Genomic DNA, 21,206 nt, shown 5'->3' with positions numbered 1-21,206 from the left:
GAAACGAGTTGATGTTGAAGGAATGACAATGCACTTAGCTGCTTCTTGCTTCTCTGAATCTAACGTTTTTTGTACTTTGGGACATAAAAAACCCTTCCACTTCTTCAATGCCTCTTCCTTCTTATTAGCCATCCTCTTCATTAGCATTGTTCTAATATCTTCCAGCATATCTATTAAATGATGGGATCTAGCATTCATGATGTAATTGTTAAAGTTTCTACCATATTGCTCAAAATAACATCACACTTTCCATCTAGTTTGACAAAAGATCTACAAAACAAGTGTGGACCACTTTTCCTAAAGGCATCAATAGCAACCGGATTAACATCCTCCATCTCCGTAATTGCTTCCTCAAAATCAGCCAAGTTGTATGCTTTGACACATCTCCAAAACAGTAATTTCAACTATTCTCCTTTGAATGACTTGTTCCAATTTGCGTAGATGTGCCTAGCACAATGCCTATGTTCTGCTTTTGGAAGCTCCAGCTAGACTGCCCTCAAAATGCTTTGTACAAGAGATAAGTGTCTTATGCAAAATCAGCATTTTCATGAGTACAGAATGTTCAAAATGCACTGTACAATGCAGAATGCACAATTCAGATTGCAGTGTGTACATTGCCTATGAGTTGGGGTTAATCAATGTTTCTGATTGCTGATTTGGGATTGATGAATGTTTCATGTTTCATGAACAGCATTTTCAACGTTGAATGCAAAATGCAGAATGCACAATTCAGAATGTTGTGTACATTGCCTATGAGTTAGGGTTGATCAATGTTGAATGTACAATGCAGATGCAGTGTGTTATGTTTTATGAGAATGCAGCATGTACATCATTTTCATGAGAATGCAGTGTGTTTCTTATTTATGATATGGGGTTCATCAATTGAGAATGCAGCATGTACATCATTTTCAAGAGAATACAGTGTGTTTCTGATTTCTGATATGGGGTTCATCAATTGAGAATGCAGCATGTACATCATTTTCATGAGAATGCAGTGTGTTTCTGATTTCTGATATGGGGTTCATCAATTGAGAATGCAGCATGTACATCATTTTCATGAGAATGCAGTGTGTATTGAGAATGCAGAACGCACAATGCAGAATGCAGTTGGTTGATCAATTTCAAGGTAAATTCAGAATGCAGAACGTAGGTAATTTCAATCTATGACTATGCACAACATCAAAAATCCAGCTAAATCCAGCACAGTATACTAAATACAAAATAGCTAAATCAGTAGGCAAGGGTGTATACCTGGTGTTCATCTGATATTACTATCCAGTCTTTACCATTATCATGAGGCACACACTTTTTCAATTCAGAAATGAACCATTGCCATGATTCATTGTTTTCACCCTCAACAACAGCCCACGCCAATGGATACATTTGCTCGTTAGGGTCTCTCCCAACTGCACTTAATAGCATTCCTCCCAAGAATGTTTTCAAAAAACAACCATCAATGCACAATATTTTCTTGCACCCACCAACTCAACCATCTTTAACCCCTTCAAAGCAAACAAAAAACCTCTGAAATGTGGGTGGATTTGTGCTTGGATCGGTAACAACAACGAAGTGGCTATTAGGGTTACTTTGTTCTAAAACCCCAACATAGCTCATGAGCTTCTGATAATGTTGTTTCATGGATCCATGTAACCTCCTATGTGCAGCATACTTAATCTTGTACGCAAAGCCCCTACTAATGATGATTCGAAATTGTTTCCTAACAATATCAACTAGTTCTGCAGAAGGAATGTGTGGCCTTGACTTCAATAAATCAAGTAACTGATCTGCACACCAAGAAGCTTTGAATTGACGATTAGAATCCATGTTTCTTTGACAAGTGTGATCACCATTAACTTTCTTGACAATAAAGGAAGCTCGTTTTTTATCCCAACTGGCGTAAAGCTTAAAGGGACAACCATCAACACACCTTACACCAAGCTTATTCAATTTAGACTTGTCACTCAAATAAAATTTTACATTCCTTCCCTGATGAATTGCATATTTCCTTACCGCCTCCTTAAATTCAACTGGGGTGCTAAAAACTTGCCCAACAATCCATTCGAACTTCCTAAAATCGGTAGTAGCATCCTCATCTTCATCATTACTATTTTCATACTCAGAGAAACCCTACGTGTTACTACACTCACCCAATTTCAAAATAGAATCACCCACTTGCTCTACTTCTTCGAATGACAATGATAAATCTTGACTATGCACAAGCTCCTCCGAAATTTCATCCTCATCTTCATCCTCATACGATAGCTCATAATCAGAATAATCCTTCGCAGATGCATCTTCATCACTTACCTCAGCACTATTACCAAAATGTGGCTCATCTTCAGAAACATCATATTCAAGAGGTATGCAACTTTCACTAACGGATTGTTTTGCCTTAGATGCTCTCTTAGGGGTCAACTTTTTCCTATTTCCAAAAGTGGACAAAACTTCACTACCTTTAGTACCACTTTTTGATATTTCTAGAACCAACATCTCATTATCCTTATCATTAACTATATACACAGATAATGCTCCATTTTCAACAGCTATTTCAGTCATTTTCCCAACACAAATATCATCGGTAACTCTCTTTAACCCTTCCAAAAAGTTAACAGCATTAGGTAATTGATACGAAAGACAAAACTCATGTTTTACCCCAAGATCCTCCTTTACAATTCCTTCTAACTCAAAAAATGACATCTTATCTAGGTCTATGGAGATGGTTTTACATATACCATACACATACTCAAAGCCCACAACTCCTTTTTTTTAATACGTCATCATACCAAAACTTCAAAGTAATTGAATCATTCAAATTAGCCTAAAAACAAGCAAAAAACAGTAAATTACATCCATTTTCAAAGGCATAAACATTTTTAATCAACATCAAACAATAATCATGTATGGATTAACAAAATGGAAACAAAATTCCATCCATTTTCGAGTAAATGGATAGAGAATTTCATCCATTTTCGGTTAAATGGATAAAAACAGTAAATTACATCCATATTCAAAGGTATAAACGTTTTTAATCAACATCAAACAATAATCATGTATGGATTAACATAATAGAAACAAACATCCATCCATTTTCGAGTAAATGGACACATAATTTCATCCATTTTCGCCTAAATGGATACAAGCCCTAATTTTTGGGATTAAAACAAAATTTAGGGATTTATATTGCAATTGAGAAGAATTAACTAACCATGAATGAGATGATATCTTTGTAGTTGATGCGTGAGAACGAGAGGGAGAAGAATCAATGGAAATCACGAGCTTGAGGAAGATGATTGAAGAACAATTTCGCCGCGTGAGGAAGATGACTGCTCTGCTTCAGTTTCCTTACTTAGTTTCATCAGCAAAAAAAAAGATTTTAAAAAGAATGTGTAAGTTTACCGGTAACAGGTAAATTGGTATGCCACCGAAAAATATGTATCAAAGTTCGTATTATTCATGGTTAATTGAAAGTTCGTATTATTGTTGGAAAATCAGTGAAAGTTTGTATTATTCAGGGTAATTTTTTTGTATTAAAAGTTTTTGACGTGATGATGAAATAAAGTTTATATACTTCGAAATTAAAACAAGATTATAACCTTATAAATTTCTAATCTATTATTATGTTTGGAGTTTTTCTTTTATGAAGTCTTAAAATGATATATTAGTCTTTATTCACATGATGTGTTTTAGAAAAGTCAAGACCTGTTGGAAAACAACCTAATTATAAATTGACTACACCTAAAGCTCCATGTGTTCAATTTTCATAATCTTTCTATTTGATTGTCTTTGTTATTTTAAATCTTTGTCACTGCTCCATATTAAGTAAATTTGTCATTTGATCAAATTTAAAATGTTGTCACAATCCTTAGTAAAATTCAATTTAAGAGCTAACAGAAATCCCAAGAGAAAAATTCAAGTATCATTGTTCAGAATTTCAACATTCTACAAAATGATTGCAAGTTATTCACACCCTTTATAATTTCTTTTCTTCCCTAAATAACAACATGGTTGATGATTCAAAACAAATGAAAGTATGAGACATTATTCTTCTAAATGGTAATCTTCCCAACTTCCTCAAGGAAGACTAACCAAAACCAATCAAATTACATCATAACAAAGAATTCGGTCTAAGGATTTAAATCACCAAACTATGGTGAGACGACTTCAAATAAGGAGTCTATATTTTCTTAATATGTACCAGATGTGCTATTTAATCCATATATATGGCGTGTCTCACCGTGATACCGTCTCATACGATAATTTTGTGAACTACATAAAAGGGCTAGTCCTATATGGACATCCACTTTTCTCCTTAAACCTGTATGAAATATGAATGTATACGCAACAAAAAAGGTTCAAAACTAAATACGCCTGCTGAGACCCAAAACAAAAAATCACTAGGAAACAGTTTGTGCAACTGCAGGAGCTGTCCAATATTGTTTAACAGCAACCATAATCTTCTCCCTATTCATAGGACCATCTTCATGATCAAATATAATGCTATTCCACTGCATTTCCTCAATGTTGTTTTTCACCTTCACTAGAACATCAATGTCATCTCTGAATATTACGCAACCTTCGGGGCGTAATATCCTGTCCATCTCTAACAGTATATCTTCCATCTTACATCTGCAACATTATGTTTTCTGTCATTTGTTACTTTAACTAACTCTATACTAAATTGAGCTATACAGGAAGCTAATTGCGGGTAGGAATGGCAGACGGGACAAAATTATATGGTTTTGCACCGCATATGCCCCCAATTAGGGTAGATATGAGTATAATTTTGGTGGTTAGCGGGCGTGTGGAGTATAAAAAATGCCTATAAAAACAAACTTTTAAAAATTCACTGCCTAATTTGTTTTTTAATTTATTTTTAAAAAAATACCCACAAGAAGCATTTAGTAGGTGAAGTTTTCGATTTCCGCCCAAATTAAATCACCCTTAAATTTGTGCTTTCATAAAAATTTCCCATTTACATTTTATTTTGTAGTGATACCCGCCAATCACCATGAATAGTGGATAGATGATGGGTATAAGTTCTTACTCGCCCTATACTCACCCACCCAGCCACATACCCACCCTCCCCACCCAATACCTGCCTACCCCGCTTAATAGTCTTTACCTTATATTTATAATGTACTAATTTATATTAATTTTGAATATTTTAATTAAAAAATATTGACAAATTAATTTTATTTTACTACATTGTATGGTTTAGATAAAATTAGATGTATAATTAAATTTATAAGGATTTATGAAGTATATAATGCAGATTTGGAATGAATGTAAGATGGAGATAAAATCGGTATCTCATGAATCATGATGGGTACACCAATTATTCATAATGGGTGAGGATAGGTTTGTATGCATATTTAGGTGGGTAAGTAGTGATGGCAATTTAGTCCAAATCCGACTCTAGTCCGACTCGATTCGAGGAAAATAATTCGATTCGAGTCCAAGGAAAAGGTTATCCGACTCCAACTCTGACTTCACGATCCGAATCCGAGTTAGAGACGGACCGGAGTTGAACCTTATTAAAAATCCGACACTCCGACCCTGAAGAAAATCCGACTTTGAATTTGATTTTTAACCCAATATTTTGTTTCCTTTAAAACTCTAGACGTGACTAATTCAAGCTCTCTCTCATACTAATTGTAATTTTCGATTTTGAAAAACTACTTGGTATTTTCATTTAGATCAATCAATGAAAATACGACAAATCAGATCAAGAGAAATAAAATACGTCAAATCAAAATGCGAGAAAATTTTGTTAAATTGTAGTATTAGGAATATTTCTCATGTTAAACTTGAATTCAAAGTACATATTTTTTTGTTAAATTGTATTTGAAAAATATATTTTGTTAACTTCGTATGCTTTAAATCATTAGTACAATATCACAACGATAAAGTTTGATAATAATCCGACTCCGTTGGAGGTCTGAGAGTCCGAGTCGGGGCAAACTTGGAGTATGCATAATCCGACTCCGAGTGGAGGTGGACTGAAAAAAAAAGTTCGACTAAAATCCGGAGCAAAGTCGGATTATGTATAATCCGAGCCGAGTCCGATCCATTGCCATTCCTATGGGTATGTGGTGGTGGATATGGAACTTTTAGGTGGGTATGGATACGAGGGAGGGAATTACCGCATTCACCCGCCCATTTTGCAATCCATTAATTTACAGGATGACAGAAATTTTACCTGGCCTCGTAAAGTCTGAATACAGAATCGGCATGTATTAAGTCGTATGTTCTTGGATAAGTAGACATTGCCTCACACCTGCCAAAGATTAGAAGAACACAATTGTAATAACTGCAGTTAGATGCTTGAAATCCCCAACACACAATAAACCCCAGGTCACTAGCATCAAGTTACTGCGAGTAAACATGAACATAATTGACACAAATTTGAACGGACTGCAAACGCACAACACCATCTCGTTTCAAAATACTCGCAACATTTGACAGGTTAGAAAACTTACCAACTCTGATAGGTGCCAATCAAACCGCGCTCAAAGACAACTCCAAGAGTGTTAACTTTGGCTTCAACAGGGACAATATTCATAACCCAAACAGGATCATCAACAAGAGCAGCTGCGAAACCACCCAAATTGGCGTTCATGTCAAGAACATTACGATATCTCCCTTGGTCATTCAGCTCATTGTTTAAGGTCTTGTAGTAGGCCAATCTCTGCTTCCAAATAGCAGTATCTTTTTTAAAGACATCAGGGGTTATACCATCCAAGCTACCACTGCGTATCCTAGGAGGAATTGCGGTTAGTCTCTCTGGCCATTTTGCTAGCCGTCCTGCTATTTGTGTTATGTTTGTGACTGCTGGGAGTGGGGTTAGACATGCCTCCATATCTGTGTCCCTACAATGTATCACAAATTATGTGTCAAAGATTGGATTAAGAGTTTTTTTTTTTTTATAATTAGTAACTACTTGCACCTAACAGGCCCGTATTTTATCGTGTTTTATTTTCAGTTTTTGGTTTTTTTGAAACTAAAAACAAAAAATAGGAAACCAGAAAATATGATTTTAATCTTTTAGTTGTCAACTGCCTAAGTACTACAACCACTAAAGTATCGGTGTATACGGCAATTAAGACAAATCTGTTAGAATATATAACATTATCTGGGGCTTTAACCATCAGCGTAAACTTTCGGTTAAGTTGATTCCTTAACATGGTATAAGAAGTTAACGTGACAAGCTCAACCACCACTCATTTAAAGTTAAATATTTAACACCAGGTATGTCGAGGGTTTGTGTTGCATCTACACTTTTAGCCTAAAAGGCTCTTATGAGAAGGGGCGTATTAGATTATATAAGATATCCTGTGACCTTAATCAACAGCTTAAACTTTTGTTTAAATTGATTCCTTGACAAAATCGTAGGATTCCGGCCACTAAAATGGTCAGAGTGACCATTTTAATAGTCGGAATCCTACGATTTGGCCTAAACATGGCATACATTGATACTTTGGTGATTATATATTGGTAAAAAAACATTAATGTTGTAAAATCGTAAATGACCTAAAGACATAAGGCTGTAATTCTTTGAAAATATATTTGTTGTTCGGTGTGATCCTATAAAAATGATTCAAGATCTGCCCCAAAAATGAAACATAGAGACGTACCATGCAAGATCAGGATCTTGAGCAACACAAAACCGTGGTTTGTTGAAGAGCCTGCGATTTTTGTGGCAGTGAACATGATTAGTAGGCTTTTGCCAAACAGCAATATCCCCACGTTGCCTTACTTTTTTCCAGCACAAGCTTTTAGCAACAGCTTCAATTGTAGATTGTTCTGAGTTCAAATCTTCTTTACTTCTTTCCCAACCCTTCCAATGGTCCTCCCAATTAATGGGTGGTCCTGAAAGGATCCAATAACCTCCTGGTCGTAGGATCCGGTCCACTTCTATCAGGTATAGCCCATCTGTTCATTCAACATAAATAATTCAACCATGAATGAGTTCATCATTATAACTAACAATATTTTATCTTATCTTGTTTAGTTGTCACCTTATTCAACCATTTCTATTAAGTTTTTGAAAAAAAAAAAAAAGCAATTGATACTATATTTGGATATTTTTCTATGATTGAGAATATTTTTTATTTAACATGAAAAATATTAAGCATGACATTAATAAAAATAAATATTTGTTGATTTGTTGAATATTTGTCTTTTTGCTTTTAAGATTTTTGGCGCATATTAAACATAATTGTGACACATGTCATTGAGATTAATGGTTTAAATTTATAAGTATAGATTTTGATTTGGTTTCATTTGTCAAAATAAGTTTGCTATGTTTCGATTTCTAAACATTACTCCACATCTTACTTTGTCATGTCGTGCACAAACTTAGTCCCTATTTAATTCTATTTTTTAAAAATATAAGTAATAAGTAAAAATAGCTTTAATTAATAATAATCAATTTTATCACTAAAACGCAATTACTATAAGTAAAGAATTAGTTTTAACTAGTAAAAATTAGTTTAGTGACAGTAAAAATCAGTTACAATAACTAAAAATAAATTTAAACAGTAAAAGTTAAATTTAATCAGTAAAAAACTATTTTCATCAGTGAAATTTAGCTTTTGTCATTTGTATTATTTATTTATTTTATTTATAAATAGTTTTTATTTTTTATGCATGTTTTTATAAAACAAATACTATTTAGATTGTTGAACATGCTAGTATTTACAATTCTCAACTACATATAAATTGAATAACTAATCAATCAATTGTAATTAATTTAGATTTTTGAAAATCCAACCACATTTTCAAAATGATTTTTTTTAACTTTAAAAAAAATGTCGATTATAAAAAGAGAAATGAGCTTAAATATTTATGTGTACAAAAGCACAATTTTTTAAAACAAAATCAAAAAAAAAGTAAAAAATTAAATATCCAATATTCGATCTAGATACACTAGATATCCACTTTTTTCAGATTAGAATTGGATCATAATTTTCACAATTCAAAAAACAATATTTTTAAATCCAAATTTATCTAAAATCTAACTTTTAAGAGCCTACTCCCAATAATGCTTCAAATAAAGTCAAATCACATGCCACTCCTCCTTAAGACAAGTAAGAATTTTTTTTCGAACATCTATATATTTAAAAAGTTTTAAAATAGTAAAAAAAAATTAATGGAATTACCATATTGACCCCAAGGAATGAGGCACCGCGAGCAATGAGCTAGATCAAAAGATTTAGAAGGGTAAGGGAGGCGTTTAGTAGCCAAAATCCCTATTAATGCTGGGACACCTCTCTCAAGGGCAAATTGTACTTGAGCTTCATGAGTGTCTTTTGGTGCAAAGGATACAGGTAGTATATTTCGTGACAATAAATAGGCCCCAAAACTAGCAACCTTCAAAAAGATAGAAAACCAAACAAACAATTAAATAATTAATCACATTATTATGTATTACATTATTTGATAATAAAAAATGCAATATGATATAAAACATATAACAGGACTACAATCACCTACTAAACTTACAAAATACTCCCTCCGAACCAATTTAGTTGTCCCATTTACTTGGACATAGTTATTAAGGGTGGTGTGGGGTCCATTAAAAAGGTAATAGTTGTTAAGTAGTGAAGGGTTACTTAATTAATTAGTTTGGATAAGTAGGGTATATGGGGGTATATTCGTAATTACGTGTGTAAACTAAGGGTATTTAGGTAAAAAAAAGATTAACAACCAAGAAAATGTGACAATTGATATGAATTTGCCAAATATGGATATGTGACAACTAAATTGGTTCGGAGAGAGTAAACTATTGCACCGGTTTAAGAGGAAAAAAATACTCAAATTTAGATTATATCTATAAATATAAATTGTTTACTATATTATAGTAAAAAAATAATTTACTACAATCAATATTACAATAAAACAATGAATCATGCTTAAAGCTACCAACTACTCCTATGTGATCTGGTGATCAGATTTTCTATGACTTGAGTGATTAATCTTCTCCCTTAATTAGAGAGACTTAGATACAATATATTGCGTTAAAAGTAATGTATGGCAAATAACTTTACAATTAATTTTTACAAATAAGCGTTTTAGTTGGTTAAACACTAAAAAAAATGTGTTTGATTAATCGCTATTAAAACAATGAATAGTCAACTTTTGAACAAAATAAAAAAACTACTACGATTAGATTATTCATCCACTTTTGTATCTTTTAATCATTTTTCATATAAATTACTAACAACTAATTCATACTCCCTCTTATTCTAATAAAATGTTACATTTGTTTTTTTGAAAAAATACAATTTATTATCTCACATCATTTATCATCAAATATACACATTTTTTCCTTAAAAACATTTTATTTTTTCTAAGGCTAGTTCAAAGGAATATATTTTATTAGGGTGTTCAACAACCTAGACAAAGTTTATTTTAGAAAATTATATATATTTATGTATAAAATAAAAATAAAATAAATTAATTAATTAGAAAACTGAATATCCAATTTTGAAAATATCGTGAATCAAATTCGGATCTGATATCCGATTAAAAAACCGAATACACAATCTAAATTATCCGATTTTCAAAACTCAGATACATTTTCTGTTGGAATAAGTTATCCCACATCGGTAAATTAAAAATAATGTGCACACTTTATAAGCTATTAGAGACCTTCTTCACATAGCCATATGGTTTTGGGATAATATATATATCTCTTTGGCTTATGAAGTGTGTGCACCTCGTAATTCTCATTATTATACTGACATTCACAATAAATACAGCTTAATTTTACATTTTCCAACTTTTAAAGCGAATATAAGATAATTCGAATTATATATTTGTGCACACGCCTCCTTTTTATCCAACAAAAATAGTAATACTTAATTTGGAGTAGGAATTGTGCGTGGGATCTTTGCTTTGCAGACAAGTAAGTCATGGTCCCATTGTGTATTTTAACGTTTGGACGACAATGACAAAACCTTACGTTCTTTTGGATTTTTAGAACTTCTGTTTGAAATATTATTTGCAACTTTAAGTTGTTGATTTTTTACATGCCGAATAAATATCTTTTTAATTAGCATGATGACTTTGCGTACAATTAAATATATTATTTTTCAAAATTTTGGAATATTTTTTAAAAAGTATTTGTTGTATTTTTTTTTTTTGTCTGTTTTAGAATATTTCACTCGAAAAAAGAGAAATTCAAATAAACTTTATCAATGATATGTAGTTTTTAATATACTAATTAAGGTTCTTATAAGATTTGTGTTAATATGTAGTTTTTAATATATGCTTTTCATAATTTTTATAAAGGCTATTTATTTAAGCATATCGCAAGTAAAATAATTTTAATATTATGTAAAAAGTAAAGTAGACAAAAAAACAACCGAGTACATAAGGAGTACATAACATGTAAAAAAGGTATTTATGCTACAAAAGAGTACTCCTATTTTTAATATTTGTTCATTAAAAAAATTCCTCAAGTCACTAACTATGTGAACACATTCCCTTGTCATTTTTATTATTGAAGAAATCATTCTAAAACAAATCAATTCCTACGTGGGAATTCTTTTTTCTCACGAAAGAATAATTATAATATATGCAATCGCCACAATTAATAGATTTGAGTTTGTCTAATTAAATTATTTTAACCTTAATACACTTGCAAAGAACCGAAACACCAAATCATTGTTCGAGTGAGTTGGAACTTGGAACTCATTAAATTGCATCCCTCTTTGTGAATTTTTTATAATTTTCAATTTAAATAGTTTGAATAATTTGATTTATTTTTAACAATTTTAGAAATTATAAATTCAATTTCAACGTTTCTTCTATACATTTTTTCATTCATTCATGTTTTTATCCCGTTCACCCACCAACTAAAATCGTAATTTAAAATAATTTGATTTTTCTAATGTAACGATTATTAGAATAAAACAATTACTAATCCATTCTAAATTAGTGAATTATTTAATAAGTAAACCAACTAAATACAGAGACATTGCTAGAAGTGCTAGGGTTGCCGCACATAATTTAATTTTTAAATTTTCTCAACTTTGATTTTTTATATAATTTAGTTTTTTTCAGTCTCATGCATCAAACTCACTTCAAACAAAATTACAAATTAAATCACAATATTATACCAATATCACAAAAGTAAAGTAGGATTAAATACCTAATTATGTAATGATGTAAATATACCTAATCATGATGAACTGTCACAAAATATAAAATTTCCCCCAAATTGTGATCTACCAAAAAGAAAACAATATCACAAATCCTGTAATTCTATGCGCAAAATCAACCAATCTTTACTTACCAAAAATCTGACCTAAACTTCACCTACCTAAATAAAATCCAAATAATGATTAATATAATAATAAAAAATAAAATAAGTCTTTAACAAATATTACATTATTAATGATAAACAAATTCCGATTCACTTTAAAATTAAATTTTATCTCAGTATAATAAATATAATTTTTCACCTATAAAATTATAAATTTAATTTTCACTCGGGCTAATATATAATAAAAATAAAATTCAATTTACAATTTAATTAAACCAATATATAAACTTCTGTAAACTTTTTTATCTGCACACGCAACTCCCTTTTACTTGGGAAAAGTCAACGAAACTTCAGTAATAAACTAGACTCCAACCAACATTAACATCATACGTCAATTAGTGGAAATGAAAATATAATATATCATTCTTAAATTTAAAGAGTGTGAGTTATTATAATATATTTTAAGTAGGGTGAAGAGTGAAAAATATGGACTTGTTCAAAAAAATTAAGAAATGATGCACAATAAAATAATTAATCAGTCCATCTTGTATGACACCGTTACATTGTGAGACTACTCTATAAAAAAGAATACATAAAAACAAAAAATGAAACTGAATTCTTAAACAAGTGTTTTTAAAAATAATTTGAGCTGACTCGGTTGAAATCGTCTCACAGTGATACGAGTTAATGGAGGATTAGTGAAAATTAAATCCAACTTCCAATTATCAAATAATTACTTTTCCAATTTCCAAAATTTGAAAATTGGATTCATAATGCTGTAAATTTGAGTATTTAGTTTACAAAATAAATGAATCAAATTTCTTTAAAAATAAATAAATAAATAAATAAATCAAATTAGTTTATAATAGTGGAGTAAAAACTAAGTAAAAGTAGATAAAAGAAAAATTATTAATTTTTTATAAAAATACCTAAATTGAAAAGAAAATTAGTTTAAAATTATAAACCGTGAAAAGTGCAACAAAGACGACAAACAAAGGAGCTTGGGTGGATACTACATAGAAAATATATGAAGTAGAAGTATATAACTCCGCATATAAGTACTCTAATCAACTTTAACTTGAAAACTGAAATCTATTGATCAAGCTTAAATTATTCACCATACTAATGAACTATTTCAATTTTAATTTTATTTAAGTTGAAAAACACGTAGCAATGCTTATGAAATTAAAACTCAAAAAATATATCGAATTAATTTAGTAATTAAATACTAGGTTTTAATTCTCACAAAATATTATGTATAGATTCTCCTATCATTGAATTTTTTAAAAAAAAAAAGAAAAGAAGCTAAGAAATATTTAGATGTAAAAAATAATATCTCTTTAGAGTTAAAAAATGAAATCTCATTGATTAATTTCCTAATTAACCTATAATATCTACCAATGCAAATAATGCAAACATCATATTGATTGCACATTTGCACCCCTGCTACCAATGAAATCCTCAAGACAAAATAAACAAAATGAACCAGCTGGTCTAATCAAATAGAGCAAAAAAAATATGTAAAGACTTACCCCACAACCGGTATCAATGGCGGTTCGAACCGACCCATCTTTAAGATTAATAATTTTTCCAATATCATCAATATAAGCATCTGCACCACGAGGAAACATAGTTCCGCCACCAGGAAATGTGAACCGATCGTCTTCAAACCGGACCCAATTTTGTCCGGCTTTTTCAACGGTTAACCATTTATGAGGTACATTAGCATACCAAACCATATCCCTACTTTTAGGCCATCTAAATGGGGTTCTGTACCCATTCGGAGCAGGCACACGGCACCTAAGGAACTCACTCTCATCTATCGGACAATGACGTTCACGATAAATAAGCCGGTCTCGAGCGAACCGGAGCGACCGTTGTACATCGTGACAGGGAGTATATTCAGAGAAATTAACGTTACAGGGTGGGAAATGATGAATAGGTTGATCGGAAGAAAGGTGTGAGTGATGAGAGGAGAAATCGAGAGGGAGGGGAAATGGGTTTTTCGAATAATTTGTGAGGGTGAAACATGAAGAAGCAATTTTAGGGGTGGGAAAGAGGGATGAATGAGGGTTTGAATTTGGGTGGTATGAACCTAAGAGGTAAGAAAGGGAACATAGAAGAAGGAGAGATAGCATGTAATAGAGGTTTAGTTTATGGTTGAAGAAGAGGATTATTATTTGTTTGAGGTGGTAGTGAAATTTTGCCATTGATGAGTTTGAGAAATGGGGGAAAGTAATGAAGGGTTCAATGGATTTGGTGGGTTAGGGAAGGTTTATATATGGAGTATTTTTTTTTTTTTAAGGTGTGGGATACTAACTATGAGTGTATGATTATGATTTTTTATTGAGCTATTTCATTATTTTATGTTTCAGATATATTTTGGTTTTCTTCTCATTTTTTATTTTGCATTATTTTTTATTAAATTAATTACCAATTATAGTCTAGAAATTTAGTCATTTTCATATAAATAGCCGCAAAGTTTTTTTTTACAAACAACAGTCTTTAAGTTGCCAAACACGACAGTATTACAACCATTTCACTGGGTGACCTACTAAATGACCGTTGACCAAGGTAAATGACCTTCGACTTTCAATTAAATTCATTAATCTTACCTAATTACCTAATTATCCCCAATTAAATCCTTCTTCTCCAACTTCTCTCTACCCCTTTCCAATCACCACCACCTCCATCAAAACCCCTCTTTTCTTTCTCTTTGATGGGTTGTTCTAAAACTCCTTTAATGAAATATTGCTGTATCAGTGTCGTATTCTGGGAGAGGTAGTGACACCATTAACAAGATGATTGTTTGAAATATTGTTTTCCTATAAAGAAATGATCTTTTTGTGCGTCTTGATATTCTTCCTTTATAGAACAAAACTTGGAAAAGAAATGTTATCTTTTTGAGTAAAAGCGAATGAGTTTGAAGAAAGTTGTGGTTTTTATTTCTTTTTTTTTTTAATTTTTATGGTATTTAAGTGGAAAATGGAGGTGGGTTTTTTGTTTGGGTTCCAACAATGGTGTTATTTTCTTCCAACTTTAGTCTTTCTCTCTTCATTGCTATTTACAAGCTTGGGTTTGTACGGTCTTCTTTACACCAAAAGCCTTAATTAAATCATCCCCTGAAAAACCCTAAATTGTAAAAATTCTCCACCAAAACTTTTTCGAGGTCAAAATTCGAACACTAGGGCTTAAATCAGAACTCTAAGATTTCATAAAACAAAGAAGTAGATTTGATTAAACACTAATTCAACAGCACATCAAAATAAAACAACTAAATTACCACAATTTGAATGCAATTAAAATTCAATAAATCAAATTAAAAAAAAGATATTTTTATGCATTCTCTCTCATAAAAAATAAAAATTCCAAATTCAAGAAACAATTTGAATACAGTTTTTTTTTTAAGAGATCTATTTGAATACAGTTAAATATGGCTAGATTATCAAATGACGCAGCTCCTAAATTTAAGAAACAAATTCAGATGATGATGTAGTAGTAAATTACTAGAAGAGAAGAAAGTAGATGGAACATTAAGAACATATGATAAAGAGAAAGAAAAGAAGGGTTTTAATGGTGGTGGTAGTGAAGGTCATGGTGGTGGTGTTGGGGTGGGAATATGGGAGTGATTAAGGAGGGGTAGAGAGAGATAGGGGAAGAAGGGTTTTACTGGGGTAATTAAGTAAGATTAATAAATTTAATTGAAAGTTAAATGTCACTTACCTAGGTCAACGGTCATTTAGCAGGTGATCCGATGAAGTGGTTGTATCGTTGTCGTGTTTGGTAACTTGAAGGTTATTGTTTGTAAAAAAAACTTTGCGGCTATTTATTTGAAAATGACTAAACTTCAAGACTGCAATTGATAATTGATCCTTTTTTATTTTTTGCAAATAGTTTCAATATTTTTAAAAATTTTATCCGTATATTCTAACTTTCATTTAATTTTATCCACATAATTTAATTAATTAATTTATTTATTATTAAATATTCACTTTTTTCTTAAAAATATTGCACTTTTTCGTATGAGATTTGCTATGTGATTGTGATATGTTTTTAAGGATAGAATTCATCTGTATATTCTAACTTTCATTTAAATTTAAATCCCATAATTTAATTTATTTATATTTATTATTAAATATTCAATTTTTATCTTAAAAACATCTCATTTTTTCGTATGAAATTTGATATATATGTTTTTTAGGATAAAATTAAGGGTATAAATGAATTGATTGTATAAAGATTTTGGAAGGTGTACTCATAAATGAATAGGCCGGATTAGGGGGAGTGAACATTCTATTCCATGCATGATCGTAAATTCATAACGCGCCACGTCCTTATTTAAGTGGGAAAACGTAGTTTACAGCTTGTGTCCAAACAGTCCAATTTAACTTTTCGAATACTTATTTATGTTTAGAATGATGATTTTATTTTGAAATTTAAAATTTGTTTAAATTTATTACTTGATAAATTATAAATTTTTAAATTTGAATTTTGGTCAATTTCAATATTATTTCTAAAGTACTTAAAGTTAAGAATTTGACAATAATTTTTATTTATGATTCTCAATTCTTAATCATAAATTCAACATTGTTGTTCTCTATTCTTCATTTATGATTTCAAAATTAAAATCCATAATTTAAAATTTTAAAATGAAATACTTGCTACTAAACACAAAATTAGTGACTTTCATTTAACTAATTTGTATTTTATTTTAATTTATACATTAAAATATAGTTAAATATGATTTTATTTGATTTGTCTCAATACAAGGATTATATTAATATTAACTTTTCATAACTTTTAGTTATGCATAATTAGAAATGTAAAAACTTCAATAATTGTTTTGGCAAATGTGTCAAACCAAATGAGACAAAGTCACTGAAACGATTATTCCCATTATTATTATTATTATTATTATTATTATTATTGGTAAAATAAATTTAATAAAATGCAAAAGAAAAGCCAAAGCTTTATATCTCAATTCAAAACTTAGGTGTCCACCCCCATCATCATCATCATTATTATGGAAATTTCACGTAGTAACCCTAAGGTTTTGGATTTTCCACGTGGTAATCAAAACTATTAAAAAATTCACGCGGTAACACTGAGGTTTACTAAATTGTTCCACCGTGACCTTTTTGCACGTTAGAAAACGTTAATTTCGAAGCTTTAAGGTCGTTGTATGCCTATGTATGCACTCACCATTTCAATTTTTTCATCCGTTTCAACCTTTTTTAACCAAAATATAAACCTTAACTTACCATTTCAAGTACTATATTTGAATTTGAGGTAAAAAATATAATTTGGATGAAAGATGGTGGAATTAGAGTTTATGCTTTGGGGGAAAAAAGTTGAAACCGATGGAATTTGAAAAGATGAGTCGCATAAATATGCAAACAACAACCTTAAAAGTTTCGAAATTAACGTTTGCTAATGTTTTATGTGCAAAAAGGTCACGGTTGAACAATTTGGTAAACCTCAGAGTTACCGCGTAGATTTTTTAAAAGTTTTGATTACCACGTGGAAAACCCAAAACCTTAAGGTTGCCACGTGGAATTTTCATTATTATTATTATTATTATTATTATTATTATTATTATTATTATTATATAAAGTGTTAGCATAAGAATACAAATTTAAAATGTTGTTTTCATAAAAAGTTCTAAATTTATTGAATTAGTGGGAAGACTGAAGAGTTTATTCTTTAGAGTCTAGACTAAACTGAATTAGAGTTACTAGTCTCAAATTAAAATAAAGTTGAAAGGACATTTAATTTGCTTTTTACACAGTTTTTAAAGCATATGATATTCTAAGTATTTATGAAAAATCATATGACATTCTAAGTATTCATGAAAAATCATATATAAAGTGATATCTTTTTAAATAGAATATTTTTTATGGAAACATTAAATAAAAATGAATGGTTTGATAATAATTATAATACTTATATTTAAAATACTACTTATTTTCTACTCTTGGATAAGTTTCATACAACAAGTCTAAAAGGTAAAAATAAAGAATACTTTTAGTATCCCATATAAAGTAGGATTCAAATGGTTTTTTTTTTGCTTGAAAAATGCGCACAAATCATACTTATTCCCTTCAATGAGGGAGTAAAGAGGATGCGCGCAATCAAGAAATCCCTAGTTGATACCTATACCTAGTAGGAACCGAACCTCAAACCTTCTGCTTAACATGAAGATAATCTATCCATTGAATCACAAGCGCCTTTGATAACATGTTCATAAATATTTGTAACGAGGTGTTGCTCAATAGAATTTTATTGACAATTTATAGATTTGGCGTACCATTATTTACTCTCACATGATTATTGTTTCGATTTGATTTAATTTAATTCAGTTTAATTCAACAATAATTTGCCTTAGTGTACAAATTTTTTGTGTCATTATTGTTGTATTGTAAGTTTATTGACCTCAGTATTTGTTAAAATTATGAAAGATATATTTTAAAGTTTTTTAATATTATTATGAAAGAAATTTACTGTCAATTATTAACATGACAATATAATTTATTTTTAATGGGATATATTTAGTATGATTTAATTTAAATGTCACTACTTTGAATTTTTATGTATATATAGTTGATTTAGTGACATTTATTAGACCCTTTAGCAGTATAATAAAAAATCATACTAACGTTTTTTCGCGACAAATGATCTAGTGACATTTCTCATAAATGTCACTATAGACTATTATAACAATTACATATGTTACTAAAGGTCAGATAAAGTGACACTAAATCACTTTATTCTGAAACTTAAAATAAAAACCAAAAATTATTACACTAAAAACATAAATCCATGACATATTTATAATGCCACTAAATTCTATGTCACAAAAATTTAATTTTGTTATAGTGTAATTTAAAAACTATAGTAAAGAAAGGTTTTATTATATTATTGGTAGATATTTATAGTTAAAATATACAATTTAAACAATTGGTGAAAATGATTTAATTAAAATCTTTTTATCTAAAACTATTTTACCAAACATTATAAATAGCTCAACTCGGTCAAGAAGTTGAATATAGTTTTAAAAAAGCTAAAATTTATCCTTAAAAGCTAATTAATATCAATCTTAATGGATGTTAATAGATTATTCCAATATGTAAAAACTCACTAAAAATAGAGAATATATATAATTTATTGAATCCAGTTCCTTGAAATCAAATATTTTATAAATTCTAATTTAAAATAATTAATTTTTAATCACATCGAAAATAAGGGTGTTAAATTAGGCTGGACTTATTGTGAACGCCAGCATATTAACGGGGGACACAAGTGCACACACTTCATAAGCTAAGGAGATATATACCATCCCAAAACCATATGGCGATGGAAAGAAGGTCTCTAATAGCTTATAAAGCGTGCACACTATTTTCAATTTATCGATGTGGGATAACTCATCCCAACACCCCCCTCACATGCGAACCCCCGTCAAGTTCGCATGTGGGAGTAATCAATTAGGGTAGGAACGCCATTCTTTTCGAACCTACCATTTTTTAAATTGTTGATCGAACCATCGGCTCGGATACCATGTTAAATTAGGCTGGACTTATTGTGAAAGTCAGCATATTAACGGGGGACACAAGTGCACACACTTCATAAGCTAAGGAGATATATACCATCCCAAAACCATATGGCGATGGGAAGAAGGTCTCTAATAGCTTATAAAGCGTGCACACTATTTTCAATTTATCGATGTAGGATAACTCATCCCAACAAAGGGTGAGACTTTTTTTTGTCCCAAAGCCTCATCTCAACTAAAAAAATGTCTCAAAATTCCCAATCTCATTTGTCACCGTTTTAAAAATATTCCATCAAAATAAATAAAGAAAAGTTAATTATTATTTGTATGTTTTTTTTAAAGGTTACTATTTTTATTTTAAATGGAACCCCACATGGGCCACATAGTCACACACTAGAAGAAATTTTCACATCCCGATTCTCGTGATAGTAATTAGTTGTAGTTAGGGCTGTAAATGTGGTCAGAAACCTGTTTTACCGACTTGTTACCGACCGATACCGAACCCGTTTTTGACCGAATACAAGTGACCAGATACCGACCGCTACCGAACCCGAATGGTGACCGAAACCGTTTCCGACCTGTTTTACACATACCGAAACCGACCGGTACCGAACTTGTTTTAAACCGAAAACCGTTTTCGACCTGTTTTTATCATACCGTGACCGACCGATACCGAACCTGTTTTCAGACCGAAACCTGTTTTCGACCCGCTTAATACCCGTTTTTAACCGACCGTTTTTGACCGAATCTATATTGTACCGAACCTGTATTATACCGAACCTGGAACCTGTTTTGTACCGAACCTGTTTTGGACCGAACTTATCTACATAATTCTTCTAAGTTGTCAAAATATAATAAAATTTTATATAAAATAATTAAATTAAACTTAATTATATTATTTCTATATGATAAAAATTAAATTAAATATAAATTTTTATAAAATAAATATATAAATTATAAGTTAATATATATTAACTCAGTAATTTAGTAAAGCCTTTTTCTTTTCTAAAAAATTAAGTATAAATTTTACAAAACTCAGAAATTGCAAAATTGCATAAACATAGTTCATACTTTGCAACCAATATAAACCAATACAAAATATTAACCTATGAAATTGATAAACCACTTTCATTTCATTTAATAGTTTAGACAAAATTTAAAATAGATCCATTACATTTTTTTCCCTACCAATAATATAAACATCAATAATCCTAACTACTCAAAAAGTCTTTTCCAAATTTTAGTTATGCATAAGAAATTGCAAAACTAAACTAATTAGATTTCTGCCTCAATCTTGGAGAACTCCGAGACCCATTTGGAGAAACAGAACCCTTGTTATCCCCATTTTTTTTACTCCTCTTTTTAGGAGTAACAGACACATTCTTTTCT

General features: G+C 30.5%; 1 protein-coding gene across 1 annotated transcript; it reads right to left on the bottom strand.

The window, feature by feature from the left end:
- Positions 1–3,894: 3,894 nt before the first annotated feature.
- LOC130809937 (probable methyltransferase PMT15) lies at positions 3,895–14,531 on the bottom strand. The gene is made up of 6 exons (XM_057675812.1): positions 13,804–14,531; positions 9,162–9,372; positions 7,635–7,932; positions 6,480–6,869; positions 6,200–6,277; positions 3,895–4,626 (listed from the first exon to the last, which is right to left on the bottom strand). The coding sequence occupies exons 1-6, from the start codon at positions 14,479–14,481 to the stop codon at positions 4,395–4,397; spliced, it is 1,887 nt and encodes a 628-aa protein (XP_057531795.1). The 5' UTR covers positions 14,482–14,531; the 3' UTR covers positions 3,895–4,394.
- Positions 14,532–21,206: the final 6,675 nt, after the last annotated feature.

Source organism: Amaranthus tricolor, chromosome 4, assembly GCF_026212465.1.
Source record: "Amaranthus tricolor cultivar Red isolate AtriRed21 chromosome 4, ASM2621246v1, whole genome shotgun sequence".
Lineage (NCBI taxonomy): Eukaryota > Viridiplantae > Streptophyta > Magnoliopsida > Caryophyllales > Amaranthaceae > Amaranthus > Amaranthus tricolor.
Note: the sequence above shows the minus strand (reverse complement) of the source record. Positions and strands in the feature narration are given on the sequence as shown.